General features: G+C 35.4%; 2 protein-coding genes and 1 non-coding gene across 7 annotated transcripts; 1 reads left to right on the top strand and 2 right to left on the bottom strand.

Annotated features, from left to right (window-relative positions):
* The first annotated feature begins 366 nt into the window (after positions 1–366).
* Positions 367–20,317, top strand: LOC125072643 (protein lingerer-like). Of its 5 annotated transcripts, none has more exons than XM_047683286.1 (27): positions 367–422; positions 2,983–3,128; positions 3,611–3,685; positions 6,405–6,527; positions 7,006–7,117; positions 7,528–7,692; positions 8,062–8,138; positions 8,256–8,330; positions 9,042–9,131; positions 9,784–9,852; positions 10,068–10,152; positions 10,557–10,642; positions 10,868–11,056; positions 11,310–11,402; positions 11,614–11,695; positions 12,212–12,324; positions 12,555–12,638; positions 13,284–13,385; positions 13,577–13,969; positions 14,277–14,375; positions 14,496–14,576; positions 14,658–14,814; positions 15,107–15,210; positions 15,462–15,581; positions 17,007–17,042; positions 18,892–18,986; positions 19,063–20,317. In XM_047683286.1, the coding sequence occupies exons 2-26, from the start codon at positions 3,021–3,023 to the stop codon at positions 18,976–18,978; spliced, it is 2,805 nt and encodes a 934-aa protein (XP_047539242.1). In that variant the 5' UTR covers positions 367–422; positions 2,983–3,020; the 3' UTR covers positions 18,979–18,986; positions 19,063–20,317. The 5 variants fall into 5 exon arrangements, with proteins under 5 accessions (XP_047539242.1, XP_047539241.1, XP_047539244.1 ...); XM_047683285.1 differs by having other exon boundaries at positions 410–485; XM_047683288.1 differs by lacking the exon at positions 367–422 and having other exon boundaries at positions 11,313–11,402.
* A 1,355-nt stretch (positions 20,318–21,672) lies between these two features.
* Positions 21,673–23,916, bottom strand: LOC125072722 (6-phosphogluconolactonase). Its single transcript, XM_047683398.1, has 4 exons — positions 23,675–23,916; positions 23,199–23,399; positions 22,459–22,739; positions 21,673–22,010 (listed from the first exon to the last, which is right to left on the bottom strand). Exons 1-4 carry the CDS (start codon positions 23,790–23,792, stop codon positions 21,912–21,914), a joined length of 699 nt encoding a protein of 232 aa, XP_047539354.1. The 5' UTR covers positions 23,793–23,916; the 3' UTR covers positions 21,673–21,911.
* Positions 23,917–24,682: 766 nt separating this feature from the next.
* On the bottom strand, positions 24,683–24,766 carry Trnal-cag. The gene has a single exon. It is a non-coding gene; the product is annotated as a tRNA-Leu (tRNA).
* Between the last annotated feature and the right edge of the window lie 627 nt (positions 24,767–25,393).

The raw sequence follows: 25,393 nt of genomic DNA, 5'->3' as shown, positions 1-25,393 counted from the left end.
AGTGAGGTCAGGGAACTCTTAAAGTTTGCTTACTTTGTACTGTAGATAAGATATAATTATTTAAACGTAGTTAAAAAAATCTAAAGCCTAGAGCAATAAAATGTATTAAAAAAAGTATTATTTGAATTTGTACGAGTAAATGTGTGTATCGAATGTGAGCAAATAAAACTTGTTTAGTTGAACTTTATAGATATCAATTTAATTTTGATAATTTTTTAGCTTTATCATCTTAAGATTAATATTTTATTTATTGTTGTATCCTTTTTAACAATTAAATCCAAAATGTGTTATCAAATGCATATCAATTGTTATGCAATAAAAAATTGGCAATAAATCTGGCCATTCTTTGAATCGTAATTGTGAACATGGTTCACCACTAGTAAGTCACGTGACCAGCTTGCGTTTTGAGAGCGCATTCACAGGTATGGAAATTCGTAATTTTATTAGTAATCGCGTTGTATTACGGATAAAACAATAGCTTTAAGGTAATTTTTTAAGTCTAGGCTTGAAACTGTGTTAATGAGTGTATAATTAAGGTGTAAAATGGTGTCGTGCACGTTTATTTCGTTAACAAAGACTGTCATTTTGATACCAAGAAAGGTGCTTCAGGAATGGCGTCCCCCACATGTGCCGCCTATTGAATTTCGTCTCCTTTGGAAGTTTGAGAAATTGATGACGTGAGCTCTCGTATACGTGCCAGTGTGCAAATGCACTAATATTGATTGTGTTCGATTAATATTCATCACACTAAAGAAATTCAAATTGGTATCGCCCTTGCCACTTACAATGAATCATTGTCCCGATTTCAGCGAAAAGTAACGCAAAAATCTATTTTATTCGCACACTTAGGCATGCTTATAGTGAATATTCATGGTGTAAAGATTTTTCCCTAAGTTTGAAACATTAATTAGACAATTATCCACCAAACTGTTTTGTTTATTTATTTTTCGATTACCGCTTTCCTACCGATTGGCGGTTCCTTCCGCGAAGTAGCTTTCAATTAACTGTTTGATGTATGATTTCGTTGTTTATATAACGTTTAGTATGAGATTATAATCAAAATACATTATATATCATTATTATTTCAATTTAAAAAATATATAAAAAAAAAATATTCATTAAAACGATTTTTTTTAAACATTAGTTGATTACGTTTGTTCTCAACTCAATTCTCAAGTATATTTTCTATTTAGGTAACCATTTTAGAGTGAATAAACATACATCAGTGTTGATAATTCTTACTTCCATTTAATAAATCAATATTCTAATCAGAATTATAACTTGCATACTGGGCTTACTGCAAGATCTCATTAACTGAAAATTTTGTATGATTTAATATTTTAATTAGGATATACTTTGGAAAATTAACTTAAATATTAGACAATATTCAGTGAGTCAATATGTTTTTCCAATGTTTTCTAATGATATTTTTATTACATTTCCTAAAGTATCTCTTGTCCAACTAAGTGATTTGATTGATTCTTTTAGTAGTGAAGATATCATTCTATCTTTGCAATATTAATATATATATAATTTATAATAATATTTCAAAGAGAGAATACAGATAGATCATTTTAGATGTGCTGAAGAAGTCCAAATAATTTTATAACAATTGTTTGTAAAATAATTAATATTTTTTACTAATGTTCTGTGTTTAACTCTGTTAGGTTTTATTCATTGGATGAAGAGTTAAATAATAGATTTTTTTTAAATATTTTATTGGTTAGATAAGTTTTAGTTATATTTAATTCATATTTTGATAAAATAAATTTTAATTTACACAATTAAATGCACTTTAGTTACACCAATTCAACTTTAATAGTTAATATAATTTTCATTTTAGTATAACAATAATTAATTAAGTACATCTTTTATATGATTTCACTTCAAATTATTTATTCACTAGAAATAATAACAATTTTGTTCATAGCCTTGTAAAAAAAGCAATAGTTTCAAGTACATAAATTCAAATGGATTGACTAAATCTCTTAACACATATTTAAAAAAAAATTATAGTATAACACATATTTTCCTCTTAGATTACCAGTTTATTTTAACTTTAATATCTGCTGTATTTGTGTCATAAAATATAAATATTTGGACTCGTAAATAATTTTTTTTCGATACATAATGTATTTTTTTGGATTTTGACTTATGAACTGAGATAGCTCATAACATTAACAAAGCTAAACATTATCTTAAATAATTAAAAATGAAGATAATTATAAAAGATTATATATATATTAAATTACAAGTTAATTAAGTGTATGGATTCCTATCCATTCAGATTCTGGATTAGCAGTATTCTACGATACTAACGATAATGATAGGTTGTTGATTTATCGATCTTTCTGAAAATAATAAATATTTTAATAAGCCATATTCTAATCTATGTTAAAAGATTTGAATATATACCTCGTGTTGTTGTTTGATACAATAATGAATCTTCAAAATTCTATCTCAGAATTTCACTTTATGTGTTTGGTATAAACATTGGCATAAAATAGAACAATTTTAATGCTAAGCGCACTCAAACAGATCATGTATGTGTCTTTTATGGGTCCGAGAAATAAATTCTGCTGAGTCTGTTAATTGCATAATTTGACGTGGGTCTTGTTTATTGGCCAATTTTGAGGAAAGTATTATATCAAAACAAGCTGTACATAGGAGCCAATAAAGTTCTAAGGGTATTTCAGCCAATCAACGGGTTGTTGTTAAGGTTTCAACTGAATATGTATAAGGCTATGCATCCACTTATCAGGCCCATTGCAGTATGCCTTTAGTTCTGCTGTTCATTGAACCAACCAGATAAATTTTAGACAAATGGTATTTAAACGGTATCTAGTTTATGACATCCACTGCACACACCATTCTTTAAATTTTAGTATGTAATTAAAAACATTTAGTATTATCATATTAGTATAATTTACAAAAAATGTTATATGATTTTTTTTTCATGTATTTTTTTTTTTCTCTTTACAGCTGCTTGTAAATAGAGGCTGTAAATATAGCAGATAAAGATGAGTTTGGGTGCGCGCGCCACCAAGGGTGGTGCGAAGAAGGACGGGAAACAGGACAAAGGCAAGGCCGCAGAAAAGCCTCAGCCTAAGGAAAAAACAAAACCACAGGTAATTATTTTTTTTATATAATGAATATGCACGTATGTATTAGTATAATTGTGTTTAGGTGTTGCCAAATTTATTAACATTTAATATGTATATGGAATTCTTAAAATATAATGTCACTGTTCTTAAAAAAATATTTAAATATTGTTGACGCGTATTTGCACGAGTTGCCTTTTATGCCTAATGGCTAGCTTATTATGGCAGTATTTTAAAGGCCCGGATACGACTTCCGAATATCGGCAAGTACGAAAGTCTACGGATCTGCGGTCGTGTGCTGGATTGCTGTTCCAATCAGATAATTAAGTATATAGGAATAGGGAGTGCATCTGTGCTTACATTCTTACTTGTGCACAATATTTCTTGGGCATTTGGTATAGTTTATAAAATTGGGAGTGTTCGAAATTCAATCGAGAAATTATACGAGATTCATATTATTTCGTGGTATATCGACACGTTGTAAATTAGGATATGTTTAATTGTTTCAGGCAACCACAGAACAACTTCGTATGGCAAATATGATCGACTGCAAAAGCGAAGATCCGTCTGACGTACGAAGAATGGTGAGTTTGTGATAGTGATCGTTATAATTTCTAATTGTACATGGGAAAGTTCTTTATACAATGGAGGCCGTTTACCCGTTACATATTATTCGTGTTTAGTATCAAGACTAATTATACAGCGTGAATCAATAGTTTGATCTTATACAGGTGTTTGAGTTTGAATACTTTTGCTGGTATAGTGCTATAATATAAGACTACACACATATAGATTTATAATAGTTTATAAATGCGGATAAATAACTTACATTATATATTAGTTATATCAAACTACGAACGAGAATCGACGTGTTAGTTTTTTATTATCGGGGTTTACTCAATTATTAAAGTATTTAATTAATCTTTTAAGATTAATTTAGTCAATAAATTGAGTATTAATATTATTTATGAAATAAAACACAAGAATTATCAACACTATTTGGTTAAATTTAAGACTAACGTCTTCAATACTTTTTATTGTAGCACTGTAGTTGACAGCACATTGAAAGTGATGGAGTGTTAATTATATATATTTCTTGTACTCTTAAGTTTTTCCTAAGAAACATTATAAGACATTTTGAATAATATTAAGACACAAATTAATATTTTTCTTTGGTGTTTGTAAGAACTTGTTTCACTTTTTAATATAGTATTATTGAAGATAAATTGCTGGCGCATAAGTCGTTTCGGTTAGTGCATTGCAACGCATGCCGACGTCAACTGAGTCAACTGAGCTATAATAAGGGAATCGAATTTAGTAAAAAAAAAAAGTTTATTTTATAAATAACAAAATGTCTCCATGACATCATCTAGATTTCCCAATTAAGTGAAGTCTTTGGTTAAATTTAAGGGGTACCACTTATATACCCTGACTTTGTAAATGCACCGGTGCCCCTTTAAGAAAATGATCGCAAAATTGTATTGAAATATAGACGAATCAAGATTGAAATATAAGAAGAAAAATAAAATGGATGTCTAGTCCTTTGCCTGAACAATTTTTGTACGGGAAATCGTCAATTTTCGTCAAATTGATGATATAAACCAGTGGCGGTCTAAGTCCGTCAGAAACCCGGAACTGCAAAGCAGAATAAGGCCCTGCAGCTTTTAAAAAAATGTAGTTTTACAAGATTTTTATTTAGTTTACATTTTTGGAATAAATAAGTGTTTATGTTAATTTGAACAAAGTCTTATCCGTTCACAAAAATATCAGTACACACTAATAAACTATTAAATATCAACGTTATGAAATTTTGTATATTTTAAATGAGGCAAATGTTTATTTCGACGTAAATAGAATGCAGTGAATGAAAATGTAGGTATACAAGAGTGAATTCTTTGCACTTCATTTATATAGAGATTCCTGGAGGAGTACCCTCTACAAAGACGGGGATTCCCCCCAGCTTATTGGACGCGATTAGCCAAGTTAGAGGAATATTAGTAACGCGTAAAAAGTCTGTTTTGATCTTGATGAAATTATGTAAGTGATAAGCACATTTTTAAAGTCTTGTTTAGGATTTGATCAGGAGAACGCGGATGCATTTGGGGCCCCCCAAAACTGAAGACCCGGGGCGTTGCCGCTTCCGCCCCCCTGTTAGTTCGCCACTGACATAAACACAATCACTGAGATAAACATTGCATTGCAATGCAGCAGTTTTTTTAATCTTAGCAAGTTTGTATCATGTTGCATGTGTATTACAATCTAAAATATTGGCGCCCTAATAATAAGGAATTCTTTGGGTGTATTTTTGAGTTTTTAAACGATGATCGATTTAAAATAAAACCCTTCCCGAAATGTTGTCCACTAGACCCGAGCCCACTCGAGCCTATAAGACATCCTCCCCTGATAACCGTTCATAGAAAAAAATAATTTTACACTATTTTCTAACTATTTCTACGGCTATTTCGACTTTTTTTTAATTAGAGATTTATTAAAAATTTAAACGGCTGAGGGAATTTTCATATTCACTGTATGATACTCTGTGACAATCTATGATAAGTGTACTCATTAAGATAAACCGAAGTACTCGACTCGCATCATATTGTGATATCTATGTTGTATTGTATATGTTAGAAGAAACAGTGTGATAATAGTGTAAACATTAATGACAACACAAAAGAAAAAATAGATTACATTAATAATTTTAATGAAAAAAAAAAACTTATATTTGATTGAGAAAATTTTAAAACAAAAGATACACAATCACTTATTCGAAATCACTATATTACCAACCAATTTCAAACCCAGTGAATAGCACACGTGGATTTTAACAGAACATAGTACAAATGGGCTAAGCGTTACTGATATTTCATGTGCATAATTTTTTAAAATTAGTTTTTGTTTAAAACAGATGGTAAAATTAACCATTCCTTATATCACCAATGTGCCGCCAAACTTGGGAACTAAGATGTTATGCTCCTTGTGCCTGTATTACACGGATTCATCTACCCTTTAAACCGGAATACAAAAATACTAATTTTGTTGTTTCACTGTGGTTATAAGTCATATCGTGCTCAAAGGTGAAGAAAAACATTGCGAGAAAACCTACATTTGTAAGACAAAATTCTGCCACATTTAGGAAGACTCTCGTTAAGGGAAGAAGATACCTTTGCCCAGAAGTGCGATAACTATGGTCTGTTATTCTGTTATTTGGCAAGAAAACGTGTCTCCTACATTATGGTTACACTAGTTTTTAGTAAATATACCAATAATAAATAAATTTAAATGATAATTTATTTGTTAAAGGTTACCGAACTAATGGATATGACTCGACGTACCGAAGAGGAGGTTTGTTCAGCACTACATGACACCAACAACGACATGGCCGCCGCTTGCAACCTCCTGTACGAGGAGAGTCAGCGGATACAGGTATGTTTATTTTGTAAATATATAGGTTATAATTAAGGCAAAAAAAGTTGTATATTATTTTAAATGAACAGCTATATAAGCAATAAAAATAAAGAGACAATATAGGCCTGACTTTATCTCTTTCCCTGTATCCAGCACTTTTAACCAAGCCATGCTGTTTTGGATACCTTTGAAAATGGTATGTTTTATTGATTCACTAATTTTCTATATAAACTGTAGCTCATAAATATAATAGTAGCCAGAAAAGCGCCCTATCGACGAGTTTATTTTCGATTGCTCAGGCTACGTGAACATCGAATTAATCCTATAATAAAATTCTATTCGATGGACACATGAAAAAAAAGATTACAATGACATATCCTATTTTTTTTATGAATCACCTGCATTAAGTTCCCCATGAAAAATTGACAGACATATAATTTTAAAGTAGTTGGGGCTGCATGCGAATTAAATTAATCTATATGTTTTGTTCGTTCAGGGCGAATGGCAAACCAGCGAGAAAAAGAAGAAAAAGCCGGCCGCCGCCGCCGGCAACGGAGACGTGGAGGCGCCGCGAGACGCCGCCCGCAGCCGCTCCGGCCCGCGCACACGTCCGTACCCGCCTCACTGCCCCCTCTGCTCCCTCTGCTGATACCGAGCGCCAGGGTTCGAATCCCGGCTCGAACGAAACGGAAGCTATTTTTTCAAGAAATACATAGTACCAGTTGTGTCGAACAGTCGGCACATCGGACTATCAGTGTGTAATCAATTTGCTCCTGTATGGCCATGGCCATGGTCCGCCATGAGCATCGCCGGTTCAGCAGGAAGCAGCTACTCATTTCTTTATAATATTATAATCAGAATTTATACTAAAACGAAGAGCCATGTTTTTTGCATTTTAAATATTATACATTTTACACAATCATTTTCAGGGACTTTCCATCGGGTCACTTCCCCGAAAGTCTCAAAGGTAAAATAATACAGTTCGTCCAATAGTCTGATCAAAGTCGTCATCGTGCAGGACGCGGCGAGGGCGAGGGCGGGGCGGCGCGCGGGCGCGGCGCGGGGCGCGGGCGGGGCGGCGCGCGCGGCGGGCGCGGCGCGGGGCGGGGCGCGCGGCGGGGGGCGCCGGCCCGCGCGCACGCGCCGCGCAACGACGCCGACTGGCCGCACGCGCCCGACACCGGTCGGTATATTTTTATTCAATAAATAACGGAGACGTACTGATTATGTTCTTGATTGATTTTTTTTTTACTAAGTTACTAAGTCGTAAAACTTATTAAGTTAATCTCCCGTCTTGGTAGTCTGGTGGCTAGATATGAGGCGAATGAACGAAATACGGCGAATGCTATTCACTATGTATTTTGTTGGCTTGCTTTGCTTTACTCGCATATATTTTTTTCGAACTTATTCATCTCAGCCACCATCCACACGTCAGTTAAATATTTTAAATAGAAAGTAACCCAAGTTTTGAAAAAAATAAATTTGTCGTCGGCGAATAAAAACGTATGTTTTATTACGACTAGATTAATTTTACCGAATCAATTATTTTCAGGTGGCAACCTCGACTCATTTCCTACCACAGAAGACTGGGACAATGAGGAATGGTCTGGCTCTCTTTCAGACACTAAGGTACTAAAAATAGTAAAAACGTATTCAAAAATTTACGAATAGCATGTGATTTATTTATTGAAGTTACAAAATGATTTGACTCAATTTTTTCAAAATATGTTATATATCGTGTCGCAGGTGTTCACGCCGAGCGTGAACACGCAGAGCGCTGGCAGCGATGCGGACGGCACGGCTGCACAGCCGCCCGCCACAGTAAGTCGTTACCATATACATATACTCTATTCCAAACAAACTGTTATCGGAATTTTGGAATAAAATAAATATAGTGGATATAACTAGTTAAGTGTAATAGTGTTGTATTATAAATAAAGATTTATTAATCATAAACTCTCAGTAGTGCACAATATAGCTGAGTTATTACCAAATTCCTACTTCCATTGGAATAGAGAGTACATACTCAGAATTTGCTTACTGTTATCTCAATTACGTCAGTCTCTTACATTAATCTCCCTCTCCTTGTTAGACAGTTCATTTCTCTCGTATAATATTTTTTTAGGTTTAATTAATTGCTCAAATACTTCTATGAATGACAAGTCTCTTTTTTATTAGCAATTCATTGAGAGTAATTTTGAACATTGAGCGGCGACTAGTTTTTGATTATTTAAGTGATTGTGATATTTAGTGAAAAATTTACACAAATATTGCATGTTAGCTAACTGTCCTGACTTCTGTATGGTAAAATAAGGTTTAATTTAATAATATTTTTTAATCAGCGAGACATAAATATTCGCCCGTACTCTGCTAATTTGTCACACAATTCACGCTGCGTATCTTACCATGCGTTTATTTAAATATCTCGTAATATTACTAAAGCTACAATTCTTGTAATAATATTTACATGTAATAAATTTGCTGACTCAATAATAGTTAAGTATTAGTTAAGTTAATATAATATTGTTGCAGGAGGACTGGGAGTGTCCTGCCGAGACGAACGGGCCGCGGGAGGCACACATCCCAACTTACACGTACCACAACACACAGCAGCACATCCCGGTAAGATTATTAATGTATATTCGTTTAACATAAGCCACGTCGGAGGTTGGTCAGAAATAAAAGTCTACTTTTTCGGACGACTGTGTGAGCGTAGCGCGCGTATCGTGCATAATGAGATAACACTTACAAAAATCACTATACAGTGAATTTAAATACTTAAATAGTCCAACAAATGTTGCAAATCATATCAAGTCATTAATTAGGGGTCCTACTATGGAATTATATCGTAGGAAACGGAGGGTTTTGTGATGTATCCTTGAGTGGACAGAACCAAAACTGTGAGAGAACCCTTCTCCATTCATTCAGTTTTACTCGGTATCTTTCAGGACTCTGTCTTATATTGATTAAATTTGTGTGTCCAAAACTACTAAACACACACGACTCAACGATTTAAGTAATAGAAATTTGAAAAAGGAAAAAGTTATTAATAAATTGTACTATAATTGCAACTATCCATCTTTAAGATTTACATAAATCTTTATTTAAAAGAAAGAGAAATCAACGAGCCCCTCTCAGTAGCAACTTTTTCAAGTAATGTCTGATATATATTATTTAAATATTTATTAAAATGTTAGTTAGTAGCAGAGGCGATAAGACTCGTCGCCAAACTCATAAATTAGAAATATAAAATTAAAAATATATATGTGTGCAGCAATTGAGCGCTAGCAGCGCGCCGCCGCCCAAGAGCGAGCCCGACTCCTACCACGCGCAGCACCACCAGGTATGTCGCTCGGTACTCCACTGCGACTACGCTTTGCAAACACAGTCCTCGACACCCATCGTAGCTTAGTAGATTATTATTAATGGCTCCAATGTATTCAAAAGTATTACGGAAATTATGTAGTTTGCTTTGTGTTGAATTGCTTGAACTGCAATACTTGACGCCTATTATATTAAAAAAATGTAATCTACATGTTAATATTTTTGTGTTTCCAGCCGATGGGTATGTCTGGCAGCCTCAGCGCGGCGCAGTCGCAGTACTTGTCGCAGCTCACGCAGCAGGCGCAGAGGCACGACGCCAGTGAGTACAAGTGTACATAGTCCATACCCATATTGCTGGACATGTGTATTGTCAGACGGTAGACTTAAGATACATATTCTAGAGTTCATTATTTTGTCAATCTATCGACTTACGTTCTTATTTTCCCACGAGCGTTCAAATATTTGTCACTATTTCATGATACTTTTTGAAGATCTCTTACTTTTTATAATGCAATATAATTCAATTGTGTTAATCCTTATCAATTTTTTTTGGAATCATGTTTACAATTGCATTTTTTTTTGTCTAAGATACATTCTAGAAAAAACTACTACCTACTACCAAAAATGATATAAAGTATTCAATGCTGATTACTGGAGTAAATTAATGTCTATATTAGTATGAAATGTATTGTCCATCGAAGTTAATAAGTTGTATTATTTCAGGTGTTTACACGAGTAACTACGGCGTGTACGGCGACATGTCCACACAGCGCAAGACGCAGCGAGTGCGAGTACCGCCGCCATCTAAGGTTAGAATCGAAAGTTTCGACTATTGACGTTATCGCGCTGCCGGGCACACGCCGGTAGACGACGAAAGAGACGAACCATTCATCCAAGAACTCAATTAATATTTTGAATGACGATATACTTAAAATAATATCTTAAGACAATTATCTAACAACGGAATAAAGTAACCGTTCTATTGGCATAAATATGAACACGCCGTATACGAGTCACGCGTCACGCGACCGCAGATCCCGTCGTCGGCGGTGGAGATGCCGGGCGGGCCGGAGAGCGGCGGCGGCATGTTCCTGGACGTGCAGTTCGGCGCGCTGGAGTCGGACGCGCTGCACGACGCGCCCGCCGCCAGCCCGCACGCCGCGCCGCCCGCGCCGCCCGCGCCCGCGCCCGCGCCGCCCGCCGCGCCGCCTGCGCCGCCCAAGGTGCGTTGACCCGCTTCTCGTTTAAAAATGCTTATGTTTGTAACATAATTACTTCTCGGAATTTTTCCTCTATTGGCATACTCTACGTACGTACCGAAAAATCTTGTGAACTTTATTATGATTAAATATTCCGGTTTGACTATTGCGAGCATTTCTTATTCTCTTGTTATTCTCTATATTATATATTACCTATCTTTGAAAATACATCTATATTTTTTTATGACCTCATATAATAACTCTTTTATAAACGTAGCAGGTAACACAAGCAGAAACACAGCCAGTGTCATCGAGTCACGAAACGACGACAGAGGCACCTAGCAACAGTTACCCCAACACAAACAGTATGGTGAGTACGATTACACAATAATAATAACAAATAATGTTAAAAACGTATAAAAATAATGAAGAAGACACAAGAAGACATTTATAATGTTATATGTTTATATACAAGTATTAAATTATTTTTATTAGTTTAAAATAAATATTTATTTCTTGTACGTAATACGACATTATAAACATTATTTATTTGAATATAAATACAGAATCTTGTTCAACAGCTAAGTGAAAGCTTATCGGTAGCAGAAACGACGCCCGTGAGTCAACCCGTCACGACAGAATCTGCAGTCACAAACAGTACATGTAAATATATTTTGATATTATACAGGATCATACAATACGTGCGACTTAACTAAACACCTCTCTGAAGTGCGACGCCCTCCTGCGCCCCACGCGAGTACTCTGCACTTGGTACCGATAGCATATTTGATACCGTTGCGTCTACAACGTCATCAGCGCGAAAGGACTAGTTAAGTCATATGCGTTGTACACATCTCTGTTTAATTACGAAACGACGATATAGTACAGCTATGGCAACAAGTGCGACCTCCGTACATTCATTTTGTCTATGATTTTATTGTACTACATTGTAGTACAAACTCGATCGATGGTTGATCGATTATTTCTAAAGAATAGAAAGGGACTGAGAGGGTATTCATAAATACATCTCCATGAAAAATACAGGTGTCAATTTTCCTGGTGATACAAACGGCCTTAAAATCAAACCTCATACAAATATTTTTATGTAATATAAATATATAATGTAGTATAAAGACGATCATAAGCTCCATTTAGTATACAAGGAACGTTGCGTTGCAGCCCTAGACAAGCTGTCGGCGTCGATGAAGCAACTGGGCGTGTCGGGCGCGGCGAGTGCGGCGGACACAGCCCCGCCGCAGCCGCACCACCACTACGCGCACCACAGGCCTAAGGTGAACACAATTCTTCCTTTTAGAGAAACCTCCCAAAGTACCGATAAATTTATTCTTCGTTCGAATATTTCAACGTTGAAGTAAATAAAAGTAAATCAAATGAGAATAATTTTTAAGTTTCCATCAATGGGATGATCATATTATAAAATCGTCAACCAAATTTCGTAAACTTGTTAGCAAACGATTTCGGAATACAGCTGATGATATAAACCAACAATGATTTCCTGCAGACGGTGGGACAGCAAAACGTGTACGCCCATCATGCAGTGTCGCATCATCCGCCCGTGTACGGAGCTAATGTTTACGCGCAACAGGTATTATATACTTGCAGTTATATGTTACGTAATATAAAATAAAATAAGGTATTTGAAATATACTAAATTTGAACCACTTACTGACACAGGGTCAGTGTCATTTAACCTATGTCTGATCCGTGTGCTGTAGAACAATTTGGTACAATTTTCATATTCCCAAATTTGAATTAAATCTTATTAAAAATAAATGCAGATATTTATTTATTCTCGTATATATAGAAAAAGAGTTGAATTCACTTGTAAATTATTGGTCTCAAAGATAATGTTTATTTGGTCCAATATTAATGGTTATTTTTTAGCCAGTTGTATTGCATACATGGAACCTGATATGTATCGACTTTTGATTTTATTTTATTGTTAATTATAATATTTTATTTTTACTATTTTTGTAATAGAAATAAAACAGTATAGCTAACGCGCGGAGCTAGAGCGATTCGACTTTTTTTTGTCGACATCGGTGTAAAACCCGAGCTAGATAACCCGGCTTTATGTGTCGTTCTATCAAATTTACTTGGTCGGGCGATGCTTTGAAAGTCATACATTTTAAGCGATACTTATAATTTGCGAACATAATTATAGAAGAAAAATATCTAGTGATAATAAAAGCAGTTAAGATAATCTTACTCTGTATATTGTTTAATAAAGGTGAATTCCACTAACGCCTCGCTGACGGGTGCGTCCCTGGCGAGTGCATACCCCTCCAGCGTCACGCTCACACAGTACCAGCCCATCATCAACTCGTACCAGGTTAGACGAATAATTGAACATTGCGGCTAATGAATTTTCTTGAACTTTCTGTTCCAAATAACGAATTTGAGACTTGTTCCCAGAACATGTTCAGATCCGTGGAATAATAGTCTCAATATAAATGAAATAAAAGCTTGTAAATGTCCTGTTTGGACCGCCACCCCGCCACACTAACGCCGCTCGTATCGCAGCAAACGCCCGCGTCGTCGGCGGTGTCGGGCGTGTCGGCGGCGTACGGCGGCAGCGCGCTGTACACGGCGGCGCCGTACTCCGCGCACCCCGCGCCCTACCACCACCCGCCCAAGCACCACAAGGACGCGCAGCCGCAGTACGACAGCTCGGTGGCGTCCAGCAACAGCCTGACGAGCACGTCCACCACGCAGACGTCCACGGCCAAAGTCACGACGACGACGGTGAGCGGCGCGGTGAACTCGGGCGCCGTGTCGTCGGCGGGCAGCACGGCGGGCGCCACGGGCGTCGGCGCGGGCGCTACGGGCGCGGCCGGCTACGCGGGCGGCGCGCTCTACGGCGGCGCCTACGCCTACGACGAGCAGCTCATGAGGAGTGGCCTGCCGCATCACATGGTGAGGGCACTAGTTATTTATATATAAATTATATTTACACGTAGTGTCAGGTACATAAAATCTAACAAGTCTAATCTCTATTCATCAAATTTCAAATTACGAAATTGATATTTGTGTCACAATAAGTCATCAAAGTGATACTTATACCTTTGCAGATAATAATCGATAAAGGTCATACTGGGCCATGTAGCTTAAAATTTTTATCAAAACCATAATTCATAAATGTATCTTGCTTATAGTTGCTGTATTTCGTTAAACATTTTTATAATGTATATATCTTAATATTTATTGGAAGGATTATTTGCAGGGTGGATACTATGAAGTTGGTTACGGCGCGAGGGAAGGCACATTCGGATTAGGGGCTGGCGAGAGGTTCGGCAGAACGGACGCAGCGTCGCCTCAACAGGTGAGACAAATTTAAACTTCTAATCGAACAATAAAATTCAAATGATCATAAATATTTGCTATTATAATCGTGATAAAATGGAGTAATAGAATCTTTTCTGACATTAAACATAAACTGCAGGTCCCTGCCGCGTTACCACCAGGCTATGCATACTTCTACCAACCACCACCTACAACGTACCAATATGGTGTCTATCCCACGGTGAGTTTCACTATCGACAGAGTTATGTTATTGAGTTTAATGTTATGTTCGTACCCAACTCATATATACATCGAATTTCAGTACGGCGGTGGTTCGAGCGTAGGTGGTGTAGGTGGAGTGGGAGGAGTCGGTGGAGTGGGAGGAGTTGGAGGAGTGGGTGTGTCCGGCGGTGGTAAAGTGTCGGCGTACTCGCAACAGCAGCAGCCGCCCTACGACGCGCAAGACACTTACAAACCTGGTGAGCACATCGCGCTTGTTGATGACATACTAACTGATTGTTTAGACGTTCTTATAACCTTCTAGACAATTCTTGCGATAGTAAAGAAACTTTATTTTATTTAAATTGTGAATTTATAGTAGTAGAATTTATCTTGCTCTCAATTCAGTGGGTATGAGATTTTTTTTACTTAAATAATGATCAATTAGTGGTAACGTTTCAAATGGATTGTAATTTTAAATTGTGAAAAGAATATAATAAGAAAATGATATATATAATTCCATAACTAATTACATAAGTAACCGTCCATCAGGTGGTCCCTACACTGGGAGCGCTAGCAAGTCAGCCGCCGGAGCGACTGCGGAGTTGACCAGCGCCATGTACGGGAAAGCGCATGTCGCGCTCAACAAGGTCAATGTGAGTACACGATTTCATTAAATCATCCATACAAATTGTAGATTAACACCAATATATATATACGTTTGACGTACGTATACAGAATCAGATTGGTGAAGCATGAGATAATTAACTTAAATTCCTTCAATATGATATGATTTTTCGACTACTGTAAGAAACTACGGCATTTGCTGAAGTAGTCTTTCCAAACAATACCGTCACTACGTCATATTCGACATGACGCCACTCACTCGTCCCGCCGTGTCTTGCAGAGCTACGAGAAGGCCGGCTTCCACAGCGGCACCCCGCCCCCCTTCGGCGCCGGCTCGCACCTGTACATCCCCGCGCCGCCCCACCACCACCCGCACCACCACGCGCCGCAGCAGCACCAGGTACCACCGCCACCGCCGCCATCCGCGCCGCGACACACTTAGACAGCACCATTACCTAACAGCTATTACACACGCAAACACATACAACAGTACGTATATTGGGTGATGAAGATAAGACTGCATGAGACTTACACTAATATATATTATACTAATAGCAACACATGTACACTGTCTACTTCCATCGCATTACACAGACACTGACATGGACATTAATATTCTATGCTTAGAGCATTAGTAAATCCACATTGACAAGCCTAATAAGTTATTTAACTTTTACCTCATGTTCAAACGCTAATGCGCTTGCAAGTTGCTCGTATTGAGATCTGACATATGGGCAGATCTTAAAAACAGCGGATATATAGTTACAGTTTCATTGAAAACACAAACTACCGAGGCTGATAGGCCGGATTTTACCTGTAAAACATATACTCATACTATTTTATAATATGTGGACTTCAATTAGTATCAGCTGTAAAAACAGCAATAAAACACTGTATAATACTATTTTGTCACCAATCCGACCTGCCTATATCACTAAGTATAAAATTGAGTCGGCGAGAAATTATTTTTAATGAGGACTGCAGATTTTTATTACTTCTGATTTTTCTGATAGTAATTAAGGAGTCTAACTTGGCTTAGCCAGTCTGGGTAATTAGCATTGAGGGTTATCATTACAAATTTAAGTACCCAGTCTTTCCTTACCGGCTAATTACGTTACTTCCCGATTCTTCTCGGTAGAATCTACATACAGCTTCACTTAATATAGTCCGTACCGTCGATGACGATGATCAAAAGTGCTTGTAAAAGCCTAATTGAATAAAGTATATATTGATTTTGTTTTTGCACGGTCAGATATATTAGTAACTATTTTTGAAAATACTTTCTATTTGTGCCACCAGATGTCATGCTTCCATCTGTCAGGTTTCAATATAGACATTGAACTTTTGGTGAATATGCTATTTAATAGAGAAATTAGGTCATTTATAATTTCAACAACCTTAATTTTAACATATTTAAATAAATTGCTTTGGCCGTTGTTTGTGATAGGGGAAATTTGAAATTGACTTTAAGTAACTACTTTATGAGTTAACTTAAATTAAAAAAAGATATGTATATAAGGATTGGGTGTCAATGCAAAAAAAAAGGAAAAAAACACGTGATATATTGAGAAAAAAATATTCAAAAATAAAAAAATTAATAAATAGTTTGACATGTTTTCCATTATAAATGATATAACCACATTTAAACTTCAACTATTTCATTACAGTTTTTACGCTTGTAATTACATAGCCTCAAAACATGAAGAAGCATCGAGCTAGCGTTTGAAAAACACTTTTTTATTTATAATACATTGCATGGGATTTTTACATAGAGAAGGAGTTTTTTTTAATTTGTTATATTCTTAGAGTTTGCTTTCGTTTGTAGATGGATGGTCGGGTGAACAGTAGTCATAATAGGCGGGTAAGTTATAAATATATGTTTATTTTGCGATGTCTGTCCGTGCACTGTGTGTTGTCTTATTATATGTTCGTGTTACCCGCCTTTTTCCTATATTGCATGAAATATATATCTATATCTATATATATACACGACCCGGTCACAATATCCGAGCACCCGCCGTCGATGAGTTCATACTGCTTGGCGTTCGGGGACTTACCGGTACGGTGTGAAAAACAATCACCAATAGAAATTTTAAGTTTCATATTATTATAATATTAAAAAACATCACAGAGAAATATATATAAGATACATCAGTTGTCGTAATTTATAGCTATAATTTTATTTTGCCCAATTTTACATTCGAAAAAATATAATTACTAATCAAGCTACTATTAATAAAGAAATAAACAGATTAAATCTAATGCTGACTGGTTTTAGTCAAAAACCATCTAGTAGAACATTTACGGATTAAATGGATTTCAAAGTTTTTATACAGCCGACGCCCTTTTTATTATACAGCTTTATTGAACCTGCACTACTGACAATTTATATGGAAAGTTCAGAAACTGAGCTTCAAAGGTTGAAAATTAGGGCGAGTACGAATGGTGAAGGGGGAAACGAGAGTGGTTCTTATTCCAGCAAGGTGCTCAGATATTATGATCGTGTAGTTGTTATATTATGTATAGTCCATTTCAGTAGAAGTTGTTAAAATTATTTAAAGCAATTATTGTAAGAGTTTTTAAATGATTACTTTTTCCAATCGGAAGGAAAAAATAATGTCTTTGTTTTTATTTATTTATCACAATGAATTTGTAAAAGCAAATGCTGGTGGATATACAGCCAAGTTTTTTTTTAAAATTATTTTAATATTTTTTGTTTCTTGCAACTTCTATTGGAACAGTCTGTTGGCTGATATATCTTGTATACTATGTAATTTACTAATAATCTGCTTCCCGCTTACTCTTGTGTCTGATATTTATTTTTTATTTATAGATATCATTTATTCAAGCATTTAAAAAAAGTTTTTATTGCAACTTAACTTGCGAGGATTGACGTGTAAACTAGTCTTACGCTTCTTACTGTGTACTGAGTGCCAACGTAAGATGTTTAAGCATCAAAAATAAGGTTTAATATATTTAATAATAATAGTATGTAACACTTATATACCCAATAATCCATATGTATATATGTATATATAAACGGATTCGGATGTTGCTGTTGTAAAAATCGTTTCAGCTTATGTGTTATACTTGCGTTGTCTAAAAAATATATAAGTCTCTGTCGTAGCGCTATATAACTCCTATTTATGTGAAATGCCTCTGTCGTAATAGCTCGTAAACTATATTGATGTACTGTTTGTAGGAGACTGGTTGCGAAATTATTATTCTACTGGTAAATATGTAATCTGTGCGTAGGTAATGTTGTCGTTTAGGTAATAATAATTATACATATGCGTGGAATGATATATGTACATATGTGTAGAAACCGGCAAACATCTTGAACTGACTTCAGTGATCCTTTTTTTTTTAGTTTTGTTTGTTCATTGCGCGATTGTTTTAATGGTACATTCTATGTATTTATCTTTATCTCTGCATATGCAATGAAACGGTTCTTGATTAATATATCTTTATTTATACATTACTATTCTAATTAAATTAATTAAATAGTGTCATTTTAAATTTCGACCAATAAAGTCTTGTCAATTCAAGGTCCGAGTCGTTTGATATCTTAACCTCTGCCATTGGAATCGGCCACACGGGCGAACACTTCCCCCCACCACACCGAAAAATATTCAAGATGCGTGCCGGGGCATCTAAAGGAAACGAATCCATTAGGGACGAACCGTCGTAACGGCGTCGTGTTGTTGCAGGAGAGCGCGTCGGCGGGCCGCTCGGGCGCCGCCAAGCCGGCCGCCAGCAAGCCCACCTACTCGCAGTCCTACTGGGCGCCCAACTAGCTCACCTGGTAGGTTTCATAACATCGCTTGGGAAAGGAATCGCTGTGGTAAAATTACAACTTAATCATTACTTTTGCTCTACAGGCTCTCAATACACAAGATAAACACGTGTACATAGAAGGCGACCGCTCCCCTCCCGACTCACGCACTCCGGACACGCCGGCCGCGCCGGTCTCTCCGGACGCGCCGGCCGCTCCGGAGACGCCGGACCCGGGACGCGTCGCCGGCGTACGCGCACTGTCATGTGTAACGTTTAATCATGTCATTTGTTGCGTTGTCGTCGCGTGCACACGAGAAACACTTGTTGATATATATTTGCAGATTTTAAGCTTCGAATTACGCGCTCACACGTATCCGATCGCTTCTAGACGATCGACTCGTCGAGGTGACTCCCGCGGCCTTCCTGCGCGTTTCTAATGTGTCAATTTGTATGGAAATATTTAAAAGTAAAATAATTGATAGTGTATAGTGTCGATTTGTAAATGCTCTCCTAAAATAAAATGTAAAAGTAACGCGAAGCGAATGCCGCGTGTGCTCGCGTGTGCTCTCGTGTGCTTGCGTGTGCTCGCGTGTGCTCTCGTGTGCTCGCGTGTGCTCGCGTGTGCTCGTGTGGGCGCGGCGCGACGCGTGGCGAGTACGCAACCGGCCCTCTTCATTTTGTTATGTGCGTGATATATTATATATACATTATTACTACATAAAACAGACAGTACGTGTATCTATTTAAACGTGTAACTGATATTGTAAAATAAAATGAAAGGTAATTGAATGAAAAGGTAATCTATGTTAATAAAATGTTTCTTTTGAAATTCCTAGTGTATTTAAGCTTCGGGACGCAGCGTTTTTTAGTAATAACATTATGAAAATACAGCGTTTTAACGCGAGATTAGGTTAGTTAGCTATTATTCGGGTTATTTTTACGGCGAGCACACACTATGGGGCCAATTTGTACGTCTCGTGTTCCTGTCCTCTGCGCTCACAGTGTGTCCGCGCCTCTCGTGCCGCCGCGTCCCGATGCGTCTCATTTATGCGTAAGTCCGCTCCGTTAGGTTACATTTTTTTTAAAAATAAATTAACAGTAGTGCTACATTTATCTTTATATATAAAATATGTATATGTATGTAAGCGTTTGGTGCGCTATGCGCGCCGAAACTTTTGTATTTAGTTGTCATACTTTTTGTAATTACATATTATTATTAAAAAAATAAATAAATGGACGTTGTAGTTGGTAATGTAACAATCGTATTATAATAGTCGAGGTCTTTTTTATTGTGAAAGAATGTCGAGATGATCTCGCAGGCATTTGAAACTATGAGGGAATACACATATTGGAACATGAGGTGTTTTTTATTACTTTAAACGGGGTAAGTATTCGTGGACCTCAATAAACTGTAATCAATTCCAACCATAAGGGACATAGCCAAATAAACAACATTTGTCATAATCTATAAGTATTCATTAGATATTTGCCAAAAAATTGGCATTGCGATCGTCGACTAAACTGTTATCGGAACTTTGGAGGTAAGATTAAAATGGGTATAATGGATGTAGTTAGTTGGGTTTTCATTCCTCCTTCGATTGGAATAGAATATATATATTACGAGCTGCCCGACCCAACTTCATGGTAATAATATTATTTTTTCGTTTAAAAACTATCCTGGATACCTGATAGTAGCGACATCTATCATATCTAATCGAAGTCACCCAACGACTCATTCAAATTAAAATCGTTTAGGGGAGTTCATTGATATTATAGCGTGTGCACATGAATTATTCTACCGTCAAACAACAGTACTCAACATTGTTGTGTTCTGGTTTCAAGGGTGAGTGAGCCAGTGTAACTACAGGCACAATGGACATAACAGCTTAGCTCCCAAGGTTGCTGGCGCATTGGCGATGTAAGGGCGGCGGTGACCACTTACCTTCAGGTGGCCCATACGCACGTCCGCCAACCTATGCCATGAAAAATATATATATATATAAAAAGGTAGTTATTAGTTACTGTTAATAGCGACTTATTTTTGCTTTTCACGCATGACGTAGAGTTAGGGAGTATTCAATTTATATTTGTAACAATGCGGACAAGTAATTTATTCACTCTTGGATAATTATTTTGCAGTAACATTGCTTGATAAAAGTCTTATCTGTTGTTGATGCCTTTATCCTTATAATCCTATCAAATATCTTTATTCAAGTAGGCTCATCAAAAGCTCTTTCAAACATCTTTTAATACAATATACCACTTAAGCAATTACTGCGATCCCTTGGTTGTATGGTAGTCGTAGCTTTGGTACTGTGATGATAAGACGATAGATTTCACTGGGATGTAACCCTGCAAAATAGATTTGATTGGTTGTTGTGATGCCTATTATTACCCCTCTCAAAACTTACGAAATCATGTCAACGATTCTGTCTCTAGGACGATAGGTATCCCCTCTCATTCACGCCATAAAATATTTGCCTGTATACCTGCTTGGATTTGTGAATTTTATAAATGAAAGACTCTAGCTTCTCTACATTTGACAAGCATCGGCTTAGGCATGTGGGTTAGCTTATTATTCCTAGGCGGTCTTTTATTCTCACCCCAATTTTATATATATATATATATATCAATTAGACATACAATATTATTGGAAAGACGATCAATACATAAATTACCTTAGAACAATTATTCTGGTAATTAATAAACAGAACTATCTTAAATATTTTTTATTAAAACAGGAATGTACTTCACATAAACCAACAATAAATGCATACTTAACAGTAGCTATCAAATTGTAAATAATATAAAAAAAACCATATAAAATCCAAGCAGTAGTACAAGGCACTAAATTTATATCACAATATTACAGCAAAAAATCGTCAGAAGAATTTAGTTGTTATTATTGCTTCAAGTTACTTTTTCTTCTATTTTTTAATAAATAAATAAGATACTACAAATATTCTGCTGCAGCATTGTCTACAATCCAATACAATGAACCTTCAGGCTTTACTCTAGTTGCAGGTAAGTCTTCTTTATTTTTTAATATGCGCTGAAAAAAGAAAATTACATTTTATAATGAATTTAAGTGGTTACAATAGTTTTTAATATTAAAAAAAAAAAAAATCTAAAAAATCTCAGTATGTTAGCAAATTAACTTTGGTATTATTGACACTATCGTAAATTATATTTTTCAATTAAAGAAAACCACCAACAATAGAAACTTGTATGTTGACTATTTCATTTATTATTTTACTTGGTTTAGTTGTATATTCTACTGGCAAACAGCAATAATAGAATACTACTATATATTAGTAGTGAACCAGTGTAATTACAGGAATTAAATAAGGGACATAACATCTTAGTTATCAAGGTTGGTGGGTCAAATATGAGTCAGCGATATGAGTGGGCTATTCACCAGCCTACCCATCTATAAGACTAAAAATAAAGCTTGTACTCAATGATTCTTTTTGAATAATTTATTTAAAAATTTTGCTTACTTTTATCATTTCAGCTTTGCCGGCACCACTGATTGCAAAGATGCAGTTTCTAGCATTATTAATTACTGGATATGTCATTGTCACTCTGCTCGGTGGTGGTTTTGGTGAATCAGTTATTGGTGCAATTTTTAACGCAGTCTCTTCAAGTAAAGGATGACCTGGGAAAAGTGAACATGTGTGGCCGTCTGGCCCCATGCCCAATAACAAGAGGTCAAATTTGAAATTGTTACTTTTAAAAGATGCTGTCAATTTCTCAGTATAATCCTTGGCTGCTTCTTCAGCTGTAAAGAAATACATATTACGTTTACTACTTATACTACTTTTGTAATATGCAGAGTATTTTTAAAAATGTACTGAGGTAATAGTTTAGCTTCCCATTTAACAGTTATTTAACTCCTAAACATTAAGTTTGTATAGGTATTTTTCCATGTGAAGGGTGAGTTTTTAAATATCTTTTGTGTATGTGGTTAATTATTTCCAGAGCGGCAATTTATCAACTCTTCAATATATCATCTTCAAACCTCTGGTTATGGCTACAGTTATAAGGGTTTTGCAATTGAAATATACTTGAGCTCTCTCTGGTCTCATCACAGAGCCGTCCCATTAAAATTAGACTAATGGAACATGGACAATGAACAATGGAATGGTGTTTGTATGATAATTTTGATAAAATATGAATAGATAAGTACGATAACAGTATCCCAACATTTATTTTATTCCTATATTTTTAAGAAACTCACCAGTAACCCCTTGCTTAATAACAATGAATTGATCTTTCGTTAATTCAGTTTTAGGTATTAATTGTCTATTATATGTGCCAAAAGTTGAATCCTCGCTGTCTTCTGGTACAACTCTCTCGTCACAAAAGGCCAATACCCATTTTGACCAATCTGTGTTAATACCTGGTAATCCTTCACACAGATATTTCACCACTGATCCTCCTGAGTAGTAGAAATTACACGAATTAGCATAAGTATATAATAATATAAGAACAATGTATGAAAAATTAAATGTTCTGCTAATTTATTTAGTCAGTTTCTAATTGGAACTTATTGTCCTGTTGCATTTAAGAAGTGCCAAATTCTCTTTTTTTTTCAACATAGGATGAAATGTAAATTTTTTAAAATTTAGAATGGGAATTTGTTAATTATAATATCATTCAAAATGTTATCAGGGAAACTTTAATAATGAAATAAAATATTTTGGTAAGCTTTACCGGAAAGACCGACGAAAAATTTTCCCCGGTTGTTGATAGAATCGTTTGAAATTTTTTCTACATACGAAGATAACTTTTTGATTAATTCTTGTTCATTTGCAACTTTTACCGTCGTCATAATTACAATATTTTGGAATAACCTTAAATTGACAGATACAACCTTCAAAAGTTCGACAAACTATGTTCAACTACAAAGTACTAACTTGTAGACAAATTAGTCGTTCAGCACTTGTCAGTTTGAGACTTAAGTTGCAGTTTTAAATGACAAATCTATTGGAAAATGAAATGTCATTGTAGCACTATAAACACGCTATAAATTGAATTGAATTGATCGTTACTACAAAATTATTTTAATAAGGTGTGTCAAATATTATTATCATCCTAATATATCATTGCATTGGTACGAGATATGAAGGATATCTAAATTAATAACAATCTATATAAAAAAATTGACTTTATATACATTAAAATTTCTTAATTTTTAAATAAGGTCAAGAAAATACAATCTTACCAAAAATTAGGCTCAATATGCCGTAACTTGCAGCTACGACTTTTCGATTTATCCAATAGTTTTTTTAAGATTATTTTTAGATCTAGCTCTATTTTGAGAGCATGCGATGGAAAAATACATTATTTAACTTCTCAATTTTTTTGTTTGCATCTCATTAGAGGTACGATAAACTTACTTAATTAAATTACATTAAATGCTTTAAGTAAATAAAATATGATGATAATGTCAACGGCAATTACGAAAACTTACTACATATATAACTCCAGCATACTTACTTTCTAAATCGCATAAAAAGTTTTGGTAAATAATTTAACAAAATTATTTACAATTTAATTCATTAACGTTTACTTAAATATTCCGTGTCAGAAGTGTGTAAGAGAATTGGAATTGGCCATTATTGCTTAAAATCACACATTTATAGTAATAAAGAAATATTTAAGTATGTAATATAAAAAATATTATTTTAGTAGGAAAAATGATTTAGTCGCAAAAAGATTTGTCAGAAGTGGGATTCGAACCCACGCCCACAGAAGTGGACTGCGACCTGAACGCAGCGCCTTAGACCGCTCGGCCATCCTGACTTATTGCGTTTTACTGAAATTTAGTTACACATAGCATAATCATTACCATTATGAAAACGATTTCTTAAATTGAAGAATATAATTTCTCATATTATCGTTAATATAAGAAGCAATAAACACTTCAAATCTTTTTAAATTAAGATCATAATGTTCTGATATGTATACACATTGATCATTTATATAGTTTTTTTAATAGACTTATGAATATTAAATATTTTTAGGATTATAAATTATTTTTGAAACATAAAAAACTTTTTCTCCATAAATGCATTCAGATGTGTAGAAGTTTTTTTAACGATATTAAGTATTTTTTCATTTACAATACGTTCATGAAATCAGTAATATATTCCATTATATTAATTTTATGCTTAAGCATACTATTCGATAAAAGATGGCGTTCAAAATATAAAACATACTTTTTTGCACTAGATGGCAGTCTAACCGATATTTGTTTTTGTTATCATTAATGTTTTACCAGATGGCGCTGTTTGCCCCATTTTTGTTTAATTTATACGAATAGGGTAAGTGAGAAAAAGTGAAAGTATTATTGAAAATGGGCACGTCGACCGCCACCGAACGGTTGTTGACCGTCAAAAATATTTCTACATGATGTAATGGTGGTGATTC

This window comes from Vanessa atalanta, chromosome 22 (assembly GCF_905147765.1).
Source record: "Vanessa atalanta chromosome 22, ilVanAtal1.2, whole genome shotgun sequence".
In the NCBI taxonomy this organism is placed as follows: Eukaryota; Metazoa; Arthropoda; class Insecta; order Lepidoptera; family Nymphalidae; genus Vanessa; species Vanessa atalanta.
The sequence above is the reverse complement of the archived record's forward strand: the minus strand, read 5'-3'. Positions and strand labels throughout refer to the sequence as shown.

Bases quoted from the DNA above. Each gene is read 5' to 3' on its own strand.
- LOC125072722 (XM_047683398.1), bottom strand. From the start codon at position 23,792: ATGACGACGGTAAAAGTTGCAAATGAACAAGAATTAATCAAAAAGTTA. The intron at 23,400-23,674 runs GTAAAGCTTACC...TCTACTACTCAG, and splicing joins ATTTTTCGTCGGTCTTTCCG to GAGGATCAGTGGTGAAATAT. The intron at 22,740-23,198 runs GTGAGTTTCTTA...ATTTCTTTACAG, and splicing joins TATTAAGCAAGGGGTTACTG to CTGAAGAAGCAGCCAAGGAT.
- LOC125072643 (XM_047683286.1), top strand. From the start codon at position 3,021: ATGAGTTTGGGTGCGCGCGCCACCAAGGGTGGTGCGAAGAAGGACGGG. The intron at 11,403-11,613 runs GTGAGTACGATT...CTTGTTCAACAG, and splicing joins ACCCCAACACAAACAGTATG to CTAAGTGAAAGCTTATCGGT. The intron at 17,043-18,891 runs GTAAGTTATAAA...GTGTTGTTGCAG, and splicing joins ACAGTAGTCATAATAGGCGG to GAGAGCGCGTCGGCGGGCCG.